The sequence below is a fragment of the Pan paniscus genome, chromosome 19 (genome assembly GCF_029289425.2).
Source record: "Pan paniscus chromosome 19, NHGRI_mPanPan1-v2.0_pri, whole genome shotgun sequence".
In the NCBI taxonomy this organism is placed as follows: domain Eukaryota; kingdom Metazoa; phylum Chordata; class Mammalia; order Primates; family Hominidae; genus Pan; species Pan paniscus.
Genome location: NC_073268.2, coordinates 18,118,192 through 18,136,479, shown reverse-complemented (window position 1 = coordinate 18,136,479; position 18,288 = coordinate 18,118,192). Strand labels below are relative to the sequence as shown.

The following is an 18,288-nucleotide window of genomic DNA, read 5'->3' as shown; positions in this document are numbered from 1 at the left end:
CAAGGAACAGGACCAAGTCTCTGCCTCATGGGGCTGACATCCTAGTGGGTGAGAAAGACAATAAACCAATAAATGACATGCCAGTTATTTGCATTTACTTTGTCTCAATTTATTGCAATAACTTTGCACATTGGACATGGTCCCCGTAATGGATAAGGAAATGGAGGTTGTGAGATGAGAAGCCTCCTCATTGCAACTGGCAGGCAGTGGGGTCAGGATTGGAACACAGATCTCCTGGCCTCCGAAGTATGGGATTTTTTTCCTCTGTACACTAGTATAGGTCGGGCAGGGATGGATCACCCCATTTTATGGATTCTGGGTAAACTAAGGCCTAGAGGAAGGAAATAATCCATCCTGGATTACACACCAATTCAGACAGGCCAGAGCCTGCATCCTTCCTGGAGGTGATAAGCATTTCTGGAGCCCTCATGCTATGGCAAGCAGCATGGCTCAGGGTGGGGCGGGATGAAGCCAACCAGGGGCCTTCAGGGACCTACAGTCTAATAGGAGAAATGAGAAGCACAGCCATGCAGTGGTTTGGGTCATTTACACACGAACCCTGTGTCCCTTTTCTGGCCACAGTTCCTTCCCAACATGCTTTGGGAGGCCTCGCCCACCAGGATCCTCCTGGGGGTCTGATGGGAGAGGAGGCCTCTTTCTGAGCCAAGCACAGCAGAGAGTGCCTGTCTCCTGGCTCAGGCCTGCCCTGTCCCAGTTCTTCAGCCCTGCTGGGGTCCACATTGCCTTAACTGGGCTCCCCAGGGCGGGAGGCAGAGGTGGGCCCACAGTCCAGCCCTGCAGGGGCCTACATTTCCACCAGCATCCCTGTCGTAACATGCTCCTTCTACCCAGTGTTCCTGGGCCCGGAGACCAGCTGGCTCTGAGTAATGACAGACACGTCCACATGCAGCAGCAGGCTCCAGTTTATCAAGGGATTTCTCATCTATTTTCTCTCTTGAACCTCACAAGGTGGACACCCTTCTTTTTTTTTACAGATAGGGGAATTGAGACACGAAATGGTTAAGTGACTTACCAAAGGCTATATCGCTAGCAAGCGGATCCAGGCCTTTTGCCTCCAAACCCCATATTCTCTCTACCATACACCATCCTCACCTCCTCCTGCCCTCATCTGAGCCTTACCTTGTTCCTGCTCATAATCTAGTTCCCAAACAGGCCCGCAGACCCCTCCACCTCCAGCTGCTCAATGCCACCATCTTCCAGGAGGACCGGGGCTTGTTGAGATAGTCACTAGGTGGGTACCCTACCCGCAATATCCCTCCTCCTTTAAAAACAACCACATGTGCTTTCTGTCTTTGCATTTGCAATATCTATCTTGTTGAATCATTTGTGAGACCTTTGCAGACACCAAGACACTTACATACTTTATCATGTATCTCCTAAGGACAAGAACATTCTCCAACAGAACCACAAGGCCATCACCACATCTAAGAGATGTAACATTGACAAAAATTATCTACTACATAGTCCATATTCAGACTTCCCCAATTGTCCCTCAAAATGTCCTTTATAACATTATTTTCTGGCCAGGCACAGGTTCACACCCATAATCCCAGCGATTGGAGAGGCCGAGGCAGGAAGATCGCTTGAGCCCAGGAGTTCAAGGATATAGTGAGCTGTGATTGCACCACTGCCTTCCAGCCTGAGCGACAGAGTGAGACCCTGTCTCTAAAAAATTAAAATTAAAAAATTTTTAAAACATGTTTTCCTGGCCCAGGATCCACTCAAGAATTAGGCATTGCACGTTGTTTTCATGTCTCTCCAGCTCCCTGTAATCTAGAACAGTCCCCCTCTTTCTTTGCTTTCATAACAGTGATAGTTTGAAGAGTCCAGGCTGCATGTCTCGTGGAATACCTCTCAACTGAGATTTGCCAGATCGTTTCCTTGTACTTGGATTCAGGTTAAACATTTTGGCAATAAGCTGCTTGGGTGATGTGTATCCTATTCTGTGCATGCTGTAAGGAGCCACAGGATGTTTTGCTCTTGTTGCCCAGGCTGGAGTGCAGTGGTGCGATCTCGGCTCACAGCAATCTCCACCTCCTAGGTTCAAGCGATTCTCCTGCCTCAGCCTCTACAGTAGCTGGGATTACAGGCTCACCCATGATGGGGATGGGGACATTCTGGAGGGAGAGGCACTGGCGGGAAGCATCCTATGCCTGCCCCCACCCTTCCCATTTCTTTCCCATTCTTGACTTCGCCCCATCTCTCACCTGGAGTTCCTTCTTGCAACCGATCATGCAGCAAACACGGATTGGTGGCCTATGGTGCACGAGGCACGTGACAGGGTCCTAGATGCCATGGTAATGAGACTAGGTCCAGCCTTCAGGGAGGTCCCAGACAAGGGGAGAGACAAGCAAAGAGATGGCTGGCATGCACGGTGTCCAGCACTCCAATAGGTGGCTCTGTGCAGGCTCCACCCCACACAGGCACTCCTGTGCAGGCCATTTCCTTATACTCCCCTCTGGGCAACCCCAGGGGTCCATACAACCATGATCCCCATTTTTTTTTTTTTTTTGAGACAGAGTCTCCCTCTGTCTCCCAGGCTGGAGTGCAGTGGCATGATCTCTGCTCACTGCAAGCTCCGCCTCCCAGGTTCATGCCATTCTCCTGCCTCAGCCTCCCGAGTAGCTGGGACTACAGGTGCCCGCCACCACGCCCGGCTAATTTTGTTTTTGTATTTTTAGTAGAGACGGGGTTTCACCATGTTAGCCAGGATGGTCTTGATCTCCTGACCTCGTGATCCGCCCGCCTCAGCCTCCCAAAGTGCTGGGATTACAGATGTGAGCCACCGCGCCCTGCCTTTTTTTTTTTTTTCTTTGTGAGATGGAGTCTCACTTTTGTCACCCAGGCTGGAGTGCAATGGCGCAATCTTGGCTCACTACAACCTCCGCCTCCCGGGTTCAAGTGAGTCTCCTGCCTCAGCCTATAGAGTAGCTGGGATTACAGGCGCCTACCCCACGCCCAGCCTTATTTTTGTATTTTTAGTAGAGACGGGGTTTCACCATGTTGGCCAGGCTGGTCTTGAACTCCTGACCTCAGGTGATCCACCCATCTTGGCCTTCCAAAGTGCTGGGATTACGGCGTGAGCCACTGTGCCTGGCCTATGATCCCCATTTTGTAGATGAGGAAACTAAAGCTCAGAGAGGTTCCCTTGCTACACAATAAGTAGCAGGGCTGGAAATGAAACAGCTTCTTCACTGCCTCTGCCCGGGGAGTGCTGGGCACGGCCTGGGGACAGAGAGACGGGGTATGAGGGAGTTGCAAGGATTCAGGGCGACTGGTGGCATCTTCCAATCCTGCCACTTGGTCCTCCTTGTCTTCTCCTCTCTCTCTTTCTCCCCACCCTGCATACCGCAAAGAGGAGGCTAATGCCTCTTGCGCGTCTTATCCCCCCACTCCCATCCCTCCTCAAGTCCCCAGGGGCTGTGGGGCCCATATTCCTCCCTGGCTCTCTTGGGCCCATTAGTGTGTTTACTCTGGAGCCGTCTCAGGGGAGCTGAGCCCCTACCCCTGCCCCACCGTCCTCCCGCCATGGAGAGTGGGCAGTGGAGTGGTGGAGGCCGGGCAGAGGCACGGGAGAACCTGACCCAGCGTCCGAATTCCTGCCCCCACGTCTCAACAAGTCCAGGGTGGCCAGAAGCCTGGAGAGCAACGGTAGCCCCCCGGGACCCCCACCTCTTCCCACACAGCCCCACCAGAGCCTGACAGGCTCTAATCTCAGCTGTCTTCATGCAGCCAGCCCTCCGAGCCCGGGGTCACCTGACGCCGACACATTTTAATTCAGAAGCTGATTTCTGCTTGTTGGCAACATGTCATTTCTGAAATTGCTTTCTCTGCCCAGAGGCGGGAGATGTCAGAGCTGCGCAGGTGTTGCAGTGGTGCCGCCCCCGCCCCACACCCAGCCCCCTCCCCAAGTTCAGGAAGGATTAAGGGGCGTGAGGGGGCACACAGGAGATCCTCAAGCTCTGCTTCTCATGTTTCCCCAAGTGCTGGGGGCCAGGGATGGGGGACTCCTGGAATGGCCTCTGCTTTCCTTTCCAGCCTGATGACAGAGGCCCAGGGTTTGGTAAATGAAGTTGCTGCTCTGCCAGTGCTGACAACAGCCACAGTAGTTGTTTTGCACAGGCTTCATACAGGTACCAAGTGCTCTGCAGAGTGCCTCTCACGTGCATTGTTGTATTTGAATCTTATGACAACCCTCCAAGTTGGTGTCATCCCTCCTTTGCAGCTGAGAAAACCGGGGCTCAGAGAGGTTAGACCACTTGCCTGAGGTCACACAGCAATTATGAGGCAGGGCCAGCTTTCAGACCCAGTGAGGGCAACAGCTGGACTGGGATTGGGAGGTCTGGGAAGGGAGAGGCCGTGGAGCTGGGGAGGACTATGGCCTGGCTTCTCCTATATTTGCTTCCTGACTTGGTTCAAATATCTCCAGTGAAATTTGTGAACTCCCCCAACTTCCCCACTCCTGCAACCCATCAAATAGTTATTTGCTCCCTCTTTTATATTTCCTTAGCTTTTTTTTTTAGACGAAGTCTTGTTCTTGTTGTGCAGGCTGGAGTGCAGTGGCAAGATCTCGGCTCATCACAACCTCCACCTCCCGGATTCAAGCGATTCTCCCATCTCAGCTGCCTGAGTAACTGGGATTACAGGCATGCACCACCACGCCTGGCTAATTTTGTATTTTTGGCTAATTTTGTATTTTTAGTAGAGATGGGGTTTCTCCATGTTGGTCAGGCTGGTCTCGAACTCCCGACCTCAGGTGATCCACCCGCCTCGGCCTCCCAAAGTGCTGGGATTACCGGTGTGAGCCACTGTGCCTGGCCAGCATTTTTTTTTTTTTTTTTTTTTTTTTTTTTTTTTTGAGACAGAGTCTCGCTCTGTCACCCAGGCTGGAGTGCACTGGCATGATCTCTGCTCACTGCAACCTCCACCTCCCAGGTTCAAGTGACTCTCTTGGCTCAGCCTCCCAAGTAGCTGGGACTACAGGCGTGCACCACCACGCTAAGCTAATTTTTGTATTTTCAGTAGAGATGGACTTTTATCATGTTGGCCAGGCTGGTCTCGAACTCCTGGTCTCAAGTGATCTGCCAGCCTCAGTCTCCCAGGGTGCTGGGATTACAGGTATGAGCCACTATGCCCGGCCGCCTTAGCATTTTGTGTATGTTTTGAGTGACAGCCATCTGTCAATATTGGCATCCTTTGTTTTATTGGATGAATGAATGAACAAATGAATTTATAAATCTTGTTCTCCATACTGTTTACCCATCCTCATTTCCCTCACTGGCAGTGTCTTGCCATAGCAGGCTTCCTGGTGTAGCTGGCACCACATCCCTCCCTGACACACAGCCTCCTTATTGCCCCTGCTACTTGCCTTTTTCTCTCCTCCCTTTCCTTCCCTTCATTCCCCCTGGCTTCCCCTTCCCAACTCTCAGAATCCCTGGCTGCCTCAACCACAAGAACAAAGCTGTACAGAAGGCTGAACCTGGAGCTTCTGCAAGATGAGTTGGGGAATGAGCTAACCCAGCTGGAAAGCAGCCTGCTGATCCCTGGGAGAGACGGCGCTTGGGCCAACCCACCCTCCCCAAGGTGGTCCCCCCGCCTCAGCTCCACCCGCTTCCCCAGATGAACTTCTTTCTCTCCCTCCAGCGCTTGAGGATGCACAGCTGTGTGTACTTGACCCTGAGCCTGGGCTAGTGCTGGGGACATAGCCAGTCTGGCTGATACCCATATCAGTACAGAAAGCTGTCCTCACCCACTTCATGCACTAGTTGCATTGGTATCAAGCATTAGCTTTATAACTATCCCATTTACTGCAGGCATAAACCTATATCAATTGGTGGGGATGGAGGTTAAACGAGAGAAGACATCAAAGATGCATAGAACTATTGGGCCCCTTTCAATTAATAAATAAAATTTGTAGGAGGCCATTAGTTTGTACTGTGCTCCTGTAATGGACCCAACAGACCAAACAAATATGGAGTCACTCATGCTAAATGCAATTAACTTGGGAGTATACTCCTAAGTTGCAAAAAGTGGTAACAAATAGCTGAGTTTTGGGGCAGTTACAGCAGCTGAGCATCTGTCAATGTAGGTGGCCAGGTGATTCAATTAAGGATGCTATAACCAATTAAGCTGTATCTACACCTCACTTCTGTTTTCTATCTACAAATACTGCGTGATCATGTTGCTGGTTGGAGTTCTTTGAATATGCTGTGGTTCGGAGGGATGCCCAATTCTAGAATCATGAATAAAAGCCTATTAAGATCTTTAAACAAAATTTATTGTCATTTTGTCTTTTGACATTTTACAGATGGGCAAAGTGAGGCCAGGTGAGCAATAGCATCTGTTTTGTTTGTTTGTTTGTTTGTTTTTTGAGACTAAGTCTCACTCTGTCACCCAGGCTGGAGTGCAGTCGTGCGATATCAGCTCACTGCAAACTCCACCTCCTAGGTTCAAGCAATTCTCCTGCCTCAGCCTCCCGAGTAGCTGGGATTACAGGCGTGCACCACTATACCTGGCTAATTTTTGTGTTTTTAGTAGAGACGGGGTTTCACCATGTTGCCCAAGCTGGTCTCGAACTCCTGGGCTCAAGCAATCCACCTGCCTTGGCCTCCCAAAGTGCCGGGATTACAGGCATGAGCCACTGTGCCCGGCCAGCAAGAACATCCTTAACACAAAGTTGGAGTCATGGTAAAATGAGGTCAGGATTGGGCAGGCACCAACAGGACTTTGGAAGTATAGCATTGCTCTATCTCCTGATAATTAATGAGGGATACTGTTTATGTTCCCATTTAAAAATTAAGCCTAAAAAATTGAAATTGGGATCCATTTCACAGAGGATGGTCAAATGTCCAAGAAGAAGGGACAGGTGGTCATTAAAATTCAGATAAACAGAGTTCCCAGTGAGCACTGTCTTGGGAGTAGAACTAAGCAAGCAAAGTCACCTTTCTTCTCTGAGCCTCATTCATTAAAAAAAAATCTCTATATAGATATCTTTCTATAGAAATCTCTCAGAGAGGGCCAGGCGTGGTGGCTCAAGCCTGTAATCCCAGCATTTTGGAAGGCTGAGGTGGGTGGATCATCTGAGGTCAGGAGTTTGAGACCAGCTTGGCCAATATGGTGAAACCCCATCTCTACTAAATACAAGAAATTAGCCGGGCATGGTAGCATATGCCCGTAACACCAGACACTTGGGAGGCTGAGGCAGGAGAATCGCTTGAACCCAGGAGGTGAAGGTTTCAGTGAGCCAAGATCACTCCACTGCACTCCAGCCTGGGCGACATAGCGAGACTCCCTGTCCAAAAAGAAAGAAAGAAAGAAAGAAAGAAATCTCTGAGAGAGATAGATAACACATGTAGCACTCCTACTATGTGCCAGCCACTGTGCTGGACCCCAGGGATGAAGCAATTAGTGAGACAGGCGGAGTCCCTGCTCTTAAAACACAGAAGACAGACAAACAAGTCATCACTATTCAATGTGATGAAACTGACAACCCTACTCACCCTGGGCAGCCAAACTCAGTGGCTGGGAGCTAGAGATAGGGAGAGCAGGGAGACTTTTTACTCCATTTCTTGTTGCTTTTGAATTCTGAACCATGTGAATGTATTCCTGATCCAAAATAAATAAAAATAAAATGTGATGAGTTTTCACAAGCGGGAGTGTGCTTATGGGAACATCAGCAGGGAGAAGGGATACCGACCTGGCCTAGAGGATGTCAGAGAAAGCTTCCCAGAGAAGTGAGAGCCCAGCTACAGCCTGAAGCTTAGGGAGGTGTGGGTCAGGTGGGGAGTTGGAGGGAGAGGGATGCAGGTGTCAATGGAAGTTTATGGTGCTGGGTGATAAACACCAACCTTGCAGGGTCACTGGGAGGATTAAAAGTGTCCCCAGAAAGTGCCTGGCACACAGGATGTGCTTACTGTATGGTAGCTATTATTATTCCTCAATTATGGTTGTTGTCATTGGCAGAGGCTAGGGAGAGGGGACCCTAAGGCTGCCACTGACTCTACTGATATATTCCTGGGCCTCTGAAAGGCCTTGGTGACAGGAACTCATAACACTGCTGTGGCATTTTACAGTTTACACTAATCCAATCCTGGGTACAGGAGGGCAGAAAGAAGTTTGAAGCTCAGGGTGGCCCACTAAGGGGGGTTCTTGGCTCTTCTAGAATCAGCTGTCTGTCAAGCACAGGACCAAAACAACCCCACACTGTCTGGTTGCTCATCTTATGTCACAGACCAAGAAATTTCCCCATGCTAGGAAGGGACAGAACTCTCTCCCTGCCCCAGACCCAAGGCAGCAGCATACCGTTCATAGCAGTGAAAACCAGTGTTTCTGAGCACCACCAATGCACCTGGTGCTGTGCAAAATGCTTTACTTGGATTTGATTAAATCCTTGACCTCACAACCACCCTACCAGGAGCAAGCTACTGTAATCACTACCCCCATTTTACAGATGAAGAAACTGAGGCATGCAAAGGTTAAGTAACCTGCATGAGTTCACATTGTCAAGCTTTGACTCCAGGTGCCTCTTAGCCCTTTACTGACCCTAAAGCAGAGCTCTCATGTCTAAAATTTCCTCTGCTTGCCTGCTCAGCTCTTCCCTGCAGCAGGAAGAGAACCATTTCTTCTGACTCTGCAGAGCCTACTAAGTGCAACTCAACCTTTATTCGTATCCTAGACTTAGAACCCATGGTGGCATGAATAAGATTTTGAAAATCTGATTTCCAGGGGGCCCAGATGGTCAGGAGTTGACTATATCTAGATGCAGGATGGGGAGGCAATGAACCACTCACTCAGAGATGTCCCCTTCAGAATCAGGACCTCTGGGTATGACTGCCTTAGCCAGGCAGGAAGTGCCTCCCTGGGCATGGCGGGGGTGGCTCAGCATGTCTGACCCCCGGAGAGCTGTGGGGCCAGCTAGCCACAGGGAAGCAGAGCTGGAGACCAAGTCCCCTCTGTCCTTTCTTGGAAGGACATGGAAGTCACGTCTTAACCCATAGCTTCATCACGGCCTTAGTGGAGACCAGCCAACTGTCAGGGGTCATGGCCATCAGCCCCCAGTTGGCTAAATGGACCTCTGAGTCCTAAAAGGCTAATTAAGACCTCTGACTTCTGTGTTCTTGGTCCCCTGTCATCCATACCTGTGCTGTGATTATTAGAGCATGCCTTTTCTTCCCTCCCAACCCTGGATGGAGGGGGTCCACATAGCCCTCCCTCACCCTCCTTGCCACAGACACCAAGCCCTTGTTTATTCTGAAAGTGTCAGTTGCATTTCATGAACTCCTATGCGGGACCTTGGACTTCTGACTCCTAGAAAACAGAAGGCAGCTTCTACTAGCAACCAGACCCCAGCTTTGCACTCAGGGCTGACATTCTTTATCGATGGACCTCTCTGTGACTTTATTTCTACATCATCTGTAAAATGAGGATCCAGATACTAACACACCTACATCGCAAGGATCATGTTCGTTAAAACAAATGCTTAGAATAATGCCTGGCATATTGTCAGCTCTAAACAAGCATTCTCTGCAATTACTATTATTACCGTAAGTATCATCCTGAGCAGCTCCTCCCATGACACCATTTCAGCCCGGCCTGCATCTCCACCCCTGAGGCCCTGCCTCATTCTTGGGTCTGCTCTATGTCTTTTTGTCCCTCGTCCCTCCTCCTCCTCGCTCCTCTTCCCTCCCTGTCAGTCCCCCGCTGCTCCTGCAGTCTTGTGCCGACTAATCATGCTGCTGTCAGTTCAGATTAGAGCCCATTACGTTCCTTCATCTCAGCTTAAAATTTTTGTGGTTTCCCAACTCTGCCTAAAGTGCTCCACGAGGGACAAGGGCCATCCAGCTGGAGGGTGCTTCAGGAGGAAGAATTCGGGTCTGTGAGTCCCCTGGTGGGCTTTCCTCCTTCCTGCCAATTCGATAAGAGGCTGGATGGTGGGGAGTGGGCAAAGGAGAGCAGTCCCTCCTGGACTGCCATCAGGAGCTCAGGCCCCGAGACCAGGGAGTGGGAGGTCTTGGCATCCCAGCATCACTGCCTCGAGGTAGACTCATACTGGTGTCGTGTGACAGCACTGCTCTGGGACCACATTTGGTCACTCCATTTGAGAATTCCCAGGGCTGTGAAATTTTGCAACTGAGAGACTCCTGGAAAAACCACTGTGCTCAGCCCCTGAACTGGGGTCTATCTCCTTCAGCCACAGGCATGGCCTGTCTTTGTGATGGCGTTGTCCATAGTAACCCTTGGACCTTGTCACAAGCCTGCCTTCCAACAGCCCAAGCTCCAAGGATCTCACCAGCCATGGGGTCCCTCAGGAGCCCTGGGCAAAGCTCTCAGGAAGAGACAAAAGCAGAAGCAAGAGGCACGGGCGGGGGTTGGATGCAAGGAAGGAAGGAAGCCAAGAACCACCCGTTTTAATGCTCTTGTTCAGTGGCCCTGGTATTGAGCCAGGACTTTGCCTGCCTCATCCTATTTAATTTCCATTAACAGCCCCTGAGGTAGGTGCACCTATCACCACTTGACAGTTGAGGAAACTGAGGCACAGAGAAATGAAAAGCCCTTGCCTGAGGCTGGAGAGGGGAAGAGCAGGATTTTGAATTTAGGTTGCAAAGCACCTGATGGGGAGACCGGGGAGCGCGACCCCTGGCAGCCTCAGGGCTGTCTGGCTAGTCTCAGCCTCTAGAAAAGTTGGGTCCAGACCCTGAAATTCTGTGTCTGGGTCTTCCTTGTCCTGTGACTTGGGTATTACGTGTTAATAATCATATTTAACCTTTGTGTAGCGCATTCCTGTTTACAAAGTGTCTTCCATGGCCTTTCTTTTTGAGCCTCGCCATAGCCCACAGGGCAGGCAGGGGTGCCTTATCATCCCTTTTTGCAGATAAGGAAACTGAGGCTCAGAGAGATGAAGCCTCTTGCCAAGGTCACAGATGGAAGATGACCCAACCAGAACCCAAAGCAAGGTCGCCAGGGCCCAGCTGTGCAGTGAGGACACCGCACTCTGACCTCTTTGATGGATGGTCGGCATTCACCCCACCATCTGCAACGTCCTCAGTTGGGCCAAGAGCTGAGAGGCTTCCAAGGGGTACCCAGCCAGGGGCTCTCATCTGGGCCCCTCAAACCTTCTCCCTCCCAAAGCTATCAGTTCAGTTGGGAGGATGTCAGTTTGTCTGTACGGAACACCAGGGAGAAAATTATCACCGCCATGAAATGCTTCCCGTTCCACACGACCTGACAGCCTTCCAGCCAGAAATGTCCTTGCATGTGGCCCAGTCTCATCCTCTCACTAGGCCTGGTCCTTCTTTATCCCTTGACCAGAGGACTCCCCTCTGCAGGGGCTTCAGGAACCCCAGAGCTTTCTTGGCTCCAAACTAAATGGTCTCTGTTTCTAGTGAAGGTTAATGGCAGTCCTTAGAGTTTCCAAGTTCCTCCTTTTACTCTTTTTTTCTTTTCTTTCCTTTTTCTTTTTTTTTTTGAGATGGAGTCTTGCTCTGTCACCCAGCCTGGAGTGCAGTGGTGTGATCTCAGCTCAGTGCAACCTCCACCTCATGGGTTCAAGTGATTCTCCTGCCTCAGCTCTGGAGTAGCTGGGATTACAGGTGTCCACCACCATGTCCAGCTAATTTTTGTATTTTTAGTAGAGATGGGGTTTCACCACGTTGGCCAGACTGGTCTCGAACTCCTGATCTCAAGTGATCCACCTGCCTCGGCCTCCCAAAGTGCTGGGATTACAGGTGTGAGCCACTGCACAGGCCCCCTCCCTTTATGCTTGGTGGCTGGAAATGTCACACCCCTGCCTAAAAACCCCAGGTAAGTCCCTCAGCTCTTCCCCACCATCCAGCTCACCTTCCCAGACCCATACCTCCAATGCCCCTCAAGGTACACCACAGCCCCATCCCCTGAGCCAAATCACCTGTCTCTGAATGCTGACCACGTGTTCCCAGCTCTGTGCCTTTGTATGTGCCAGTCCTACTGACAATGACTTTCCTGCCTTTGTCCATCCAACTCACTCCGCTCAGCCTTAAAGACTCAGCCGTAGAAAGCACTTCCTCTTCTGAGCTTCCATCAGACTGTTTTTCCCTTTATGCCTGCACTAGCATTGTAGGTGTCTGTCCATCTGTCCATCTCTCTTCCCACACTGGACTGTGAGCTTCTATGAGCAAGAACTGGCTCTCAAGCCACCTCGATTCCTGAAAAAATTCTTCACCTTCTTTCTTTCCTCCCTCCTCTCCTCTCTCCTTCAATAAATATTTAAACAGTCCTGTGATGTGCCAGGCCAGGTACTAGGGGCTCAGGGATGGACAAAAAAAGACATGTTCCTAGTTTTCATGGTTGTTCAATCTAGTGGCTGATGTAGATCATCAAATATACATACAATTGATCACAAGATTCATCACCACTGTGTAAGTGTCTGTTGAAGAACTGCAGAGTGCTGGCTTATGCAGTCCGGGACTACCTGACCTTTCTTTTTCTTTTCTTTTTTTTTGAGATGGAGTCTTGCTCTGTTGCCCAGGCTGGAGTGCAGTGGCGCGATCTTGGCACACTGCAACCTCTGCCTCCTGGTTCAAGAATTCTCATGGCTCAGCCTCCTGGGTAGCCGGGATTACAGAAGCATACCACCATGCCTGGCTAATTTTTGTATTGTTAGTAGAGTTGGGTTTTCACCATGTTGGCGGGACTGGTCTCAAACTTCTGACATCAAGTGATCCACCTGCCTCGGCCTCCCAAAGTGCTAGGATTACAGGCATGAGCCACCGCGCTTGGCTACCTGAACTTTCTTAAGAAGTACCTGGTGCTGAGGAGTAGGTTCCTGTATTCAAATATTTCATAGCAATCCAGCATCATGTTGGCTGCCTTCTTGGACAGTGGCCACTGTAGTTTCAGCTTGGGGTCCTTTATGGACCTCAGACCCTTTTTATCTGTCTTTGCCCAGACTCTTTCATTCTCCTCACCAGGCATTTATGGGTCTCTCCTAGGGTAGTCTAGCCCATATCATCTTGGGTGGAGGGTATCTGCCTGTGGGACAGTGTATATGAGCAGAGTAGGGGAGGGCAGGACCCCCTTGACTTGGGTAGCTACATGTCACCTGTAGAATCTCCTCACTATGGGGAGATGTAAGAACAGCCATCGAGTTCCAAGCTGAGGTTGGAATCCTGAAAAAAACAAACTGGAAGGCTCTGGCTTCTAGAGGAGTCTAGAAAGATTGCTGTAACTGTCGGCAAAAGAAAGAAGCAAAGAGCCCAATTCATTCTCCTGAGCTAGGGCAGAGCCTGGAAAAAGCCAAGGTGACCAGGGGCTGAGGGTCCCTGGTGGGGCCAGAGCGTGGATGTCATGCTTCAAGTGGGCGTGGAGGTGTCTTGGTGGACATTTTCATCAAGACACAAACAATGATGCTGAGCACGGCAGGGTTAGCACAGCTGGCTCACCCATGGCTTGGTTTGTAACTCCAGACCAGGATACTCATCCTCTATTTACAGCCAGTGAATTCGCCCCCAAGATTTGGAGAATGCTTACTGTGACCACTTAGGTGCCGCCCCTGATTGCAGCCAACAAACACCTGTGAAACACCTCGAACATACAAAACACTGTTGGGTTGCGATGGTATAACAAATTCACCCTGGCTTTGTTCTGAGCTAGTCGCCCTGTTCCTTTAATCTCAATACCTTAGGTATAAAGTGCTGAAGATGCAGCCACGTCCTCAATGGACTTGCAACCTCATGGGACTAACTTCACAGCGGGCAATGTGATTGACTGAGTCCCTTTCCTTCTCTGGGCCTTGGGCTCTTGCTCTGTAATAACAAGGGGGGTCAGCCTACCCGACCTTGGGTTTTGCCAGGCCTCATAAGATTCCAATGTAGGTTTACACAGAAGGTCACTGGCTGAAGTGCAGGGGTCATTAAGCCCCCCTAAGACAGGTGCCAGGAAACCTACCAATTGGATAATTAGGCTTGCCCCGACCCTACAGCCCTTGAGGGAGCAGACCTGGACTTCAGCTGCCCTCCCCATGGGGCGGAAGTGCCGGCACTGCGGGGGTCCCCTGGTGGAATGTGGCTGTGGTGGGTGCTGGGACAGAGGGCTTGGCCGACAGATCTAAGGCTGCCGCCTGCCACCAGGTCTCCGTGGGGCCGCCTGCCGGCCCCCCTCCTGTGGAATGACGAGCTCACTCCCCCCACCTGGCGTTTAATCTTTAATGCAGTCCCAGCTGCCCTCGGGCAGGACCCATCAACCCACCCGCTCTGATAAAAGCGATAATTAGCTCTTTTTCAACTTTTCACTTCTCCCCCCTCCACTCTGATGTGTGAGCATTGGGAGGATTCCAGCTAATGGGCCTGCCCACAGCCAATTCCCGGGCCATGCAGGCCGGAATGCATGGGGTCATTAGCGGGGCCTCCCGGGCAGGGGCCTGTGCTGGGGACGGGACGTGCTCGCCTGCCCACTCTGGGGCATCCCAGCCACTGGAGAGCCGGCCGGATCTCGGCAGAGCAGACCTGCCCAGACAGGCCGGATCCCACCTTCCTTGGTGGTGGCCCCTGCCCGCACCACAGCAGAGACCACAGGAAGGTGGCCTTAGGCCCTCCCAGCGCCCGGCTGAGAGGACACGGGGCCATCAGTCCCCAGGCATCGCCCTGCTCCCAGGGCAGACAGCCCAGCCTGGGTTCAGCCACCGGTCAGTGCGGAGGCTGCTAGCTGGGATCCCCCACCCTAGCCCCACAAGTGACTTATAATAACTAACTTGTACACGGAGCCTTATGAAGTGCTTCCAGTTCTGAGGTAGCCGCAGCCCAAGGCTTAACCATGCAGGCTCAGGAGCTGGGCTGTACGAGTCAAATCCTAACTTCCCCATTTGTGTTATGAGGATGGAACCTCTCTGTGCCACAGCTCTCACCCGTGAGGTGGGGTCAGTGGCCGTGGTGCCTACCATGGAGGCTGATGTGAAGATTGAGATGATGCAGTGAAGTGCTTGACATGGTGCCTGGCCTGTCTGAGCATTCTGTCCCCGCCATTGTCACTATTTGGTTCTCTCAATAGGCCTCTAGATAATTGCTGTTACCTTGCCATGCAGAGGTTCAGAAAGGTTGTGCCTGGGAATTTCCCAAGTTTTATTTTCTTAATGATAATTGATTTAACCAGTCCTCACAGCAATGTTGCATGGCAGGTCCTGTTACTCCCATTTTGCAGAGAAGCAGCTTCCCCACGGCTCTGTGCTGGTACATGGTGGGTGCAGAAATATTTTCTGCTACTCCAAGAATCTTGCCTTGTTTGGAATCATCTGCTGCTGGGCAAGCCCCTGGTCCTACTGCAGGTGTCTGAGGATCCAGGAGATAAGTGGGAGCAGGGCCTGATCTGAGCTTGAGGGGTGGGAGCCTGGTGCTGGGCAGGGTCTTGAAGGGGAAGCTGGTGGGGGCAGAGGGGGTTCCATCTGGGGATTAAGAAAGACCAAGGCCAGGCTGGGCGCGGTGGCTCACGCCTGTAATCCCAGCACTTTGGGAGGCCAAGGCGGGCAGATCATGAGGTCAGGAGATCGAGACCATCCTGGCTAACATGGTGAAACCCCGTGTCTACTAAAAAAACCAAAAAGAAAAAACAAAAAAAATTAGCTGGGCCTGGTGGCAGATGCCTGTAATCCCAGCTACTCGGGAGGCTGAGGCAGCAGAATCACTTGAACCCGGGAGACGGAGGTTGCGGTGAGCCAAGATCACACCATTGCACCGCAGCCTGGGCAACAGAGTGAGACTCTCTCTCAAAAAAAGAAAAAGAAAGAAAGAAAGAAAGAGAGAGAGAGAGAGAGAAAGAAAGAAAAAGAAAGAGAGAGAGAGAAAGAAAGAAAGAAAGAAAGAAAGAAAGAAAGAAAGAAAGAAAGACCAAGGCCAGGTACTGTGTCAGCTCATGCCTGTAATCCCAGAACTTTGGGAGGCTGAGACAGGATGATTGCTTGAGCCCAGGAGTTTGAGATCAGCCTAGGTGACAGAGTGAGACCCTGTTTCAAACAAACACATTAAAAAAAGACCAAGGTTAGCGCACAGGTCATGAACTGGTCAAGCTCCATCATGGTCACTCTCAAGGCAAAGCGACAGCTTGGCCCTGCCTATTTCCCTCCATCTGCAGACTATGTGCTGCTTTCTATGATGTCCGTCCCACCACAAGGCAGTCCTTGCCACTCACTGTCCCCTATTCCTCCTGGATTCCAGCGCCCAAGCAGGAGGGGAGTGTGTGGGGAGAAAGTCACACAGCATGGGCCTGGGACCCTGAGGGCATCTAGGGCTGGACACCCCCCACCAGAGTCCAGGCCAAAAGAAGTCCCCAAATCAACACTATTGGGTCTTACTAGGGCTTTCCAGCTTCAAGTCAAATGCTACAGACCGTGACTCTCCCACGTTCCTGAGGGGACTACAGAAGACCCACAAGCTAATGGGTGTGCCCCTGGAGGAGGTCGCTAGATAAACAGAAAGAGAAGAACTTCAGAAGAGAAAGAATCTGCTGCGACCGCTCGAGTACCAAGAACGCTGGAGCAGCAGCTCAGCAGCACCAGGCAGACTCTGGCTTGGCTCCTCTTCCTTTGTTTCTGACCAGCTGCGGCCAATGCCTACAGGCTTGAGACCTAGTTCCAGAAGGCGGCCAGCACCTGGAACTGTGGAGCCGCCATCAGTAATGCCCAGGATCACCAGCACCCAGATTTCCCAGGGCTACCAAAGTCTAGGGCCACTGTCTCCAATAGTCATTAGCAGGACCACTGATGCCTAGAATCCGAGGCTACCATTAGCCAAGGTCACCTTCCCCTGGGGTTGTTGACATCTGGAACCACTTGGACCACAGGACATAGGACCTAGAACCCTGGAGGAGTCCACCCAGAGCTGCCATAAACTAGAACTCTAGGTTACCTTGAGCCAGTATTGGGGGCCACAGAGTCACTGATGTGGAGTCCATCCTTGGACTCACACTGGATTGAGAAGCTTCCTGGGGTGATGGTGCTTGGTGAATGGCTTTTCTTGTGCAGGCTCTGGGTGTACCTTTTTTTATTTTATTTTTTGTTTTTTATTTTTTATTTTTGTAGAGATGGGGTCTCACCGTCATGTTGCCTAGGCTGCTCTCGAATTCCGGGGCTCAAGCAATCCTCCTACGCCAGCTTCCCCAAGTGCTGGGATTGCAGGTGTGAGCCACCACGCTGGCTACCTTTCTTTATTGACTCTGCTCCATAGCAAAATATCATGGAGACTCCTGAACCCCTTGCTTCTCTCCTACCTGGGTCCTGGGTTCTGGCTGTGAACTTTCCAAAGAGGAAACAAGAGGTGTCATGTGGGTGGGTCCTGCACACCCAGGACCCAGGTGAGGACTGCTCAAGGAGGGAGGGGGTACATGGCCTCTAATGTGATCTCCTCTTTTTCCAGAAAATACACTGGGAAGTAGGCCAAAGGGTGTCCTGGAGGAGGTTGTATGAATGTTCCGGAGACAGAGCAGAGCATTACTGGCGATGGATCACGGGGCCTGGGCCATCCTAATTGCATCCCCTCCATCCCATTCACCCAAGGGCCAACCTTTCTCCACATGTTTCAGCGTTAGGCACTACCGTGACCTTGCTGAGATACCCCAAGGAAAATGTGGGAAAGAACTTTTCTCTTTCCACCTCCCACCCTCCCCCAGCCAACAAATAGATGGCCTCAGAGCCTCAAAAACATGCACAGAAAAAGTTCCAAACTGTTAACAACTGAAATCTTAGTAGTATCAACAAATAAATGTTGTACATGTAAAATGATTCCCATGGGATGCCTTGGCCTGCTACCCCAAGGGTTTCCATTGCCAAGTTCAAGGTTGCCCCAGGAAGGGGGCTGCTCAGCTGTTCTCTGCCCACCCTGGCCATGGCCTCTTCTTATGAGACCTGGCCTCATCTCTGGACTGACACTGTATGTGAGGAGGGCACAGGTAAGACCTGGAGAAGGAAACTCAACTTGGGAATGAAGGAGCGTTAGAGACTAGGGCCAGGAGGAAAGATAGGAAGCAGAGGATGAGGAACGACACCTGAACAGAAAATGGTGATTCTTGCCTTGGGAATCCTTGAGTTTCCGGTGGAATCCTTGCCTAATGGAGCCAGATTCAACAGAGAGTCAGACAATTGCATATTTCAACAGTAATAATAACCAGTCATAATAACAGCACCTAGCCTCCCTCATACATTGAAACATTCGTCCATTGCTGGTGGGAATGTAAATTGGTGTAACTTCTCTGGAAAACGGTCTGGCAGTTCCTCAAAATGTTAAACATAGTGTTACCATATGACCCAGC

The 18,288-nt window shown here is 51.0% G+C and overlaps 1 protein-coding gene across 1 annotated transcript in view; it reads left to right on the top strand.

The window, feature by feature from the left end:
- The window catches only part of WNT9B (Wnt family member 9B), a 34,998-nt gene extending 28,703 nt beyond the window's left edge, over nt 1–6,295 (top strand). The window contains exon 5 of the mRNA XM_057300258.2: nt 4,570–6,295. Coding sequence (XP_057156241.1) covers nt 4,570–4,655 — 86 coding nt within the window. The 3' untranslated portion in view covers nt 4,656–6,295. The remainder of the gene's footprint in view (nt 1–4,569) is intronic.
- The last annotated feature ends 11,993 nt before the right edge of the window (nt 6,296–18,288 follow it).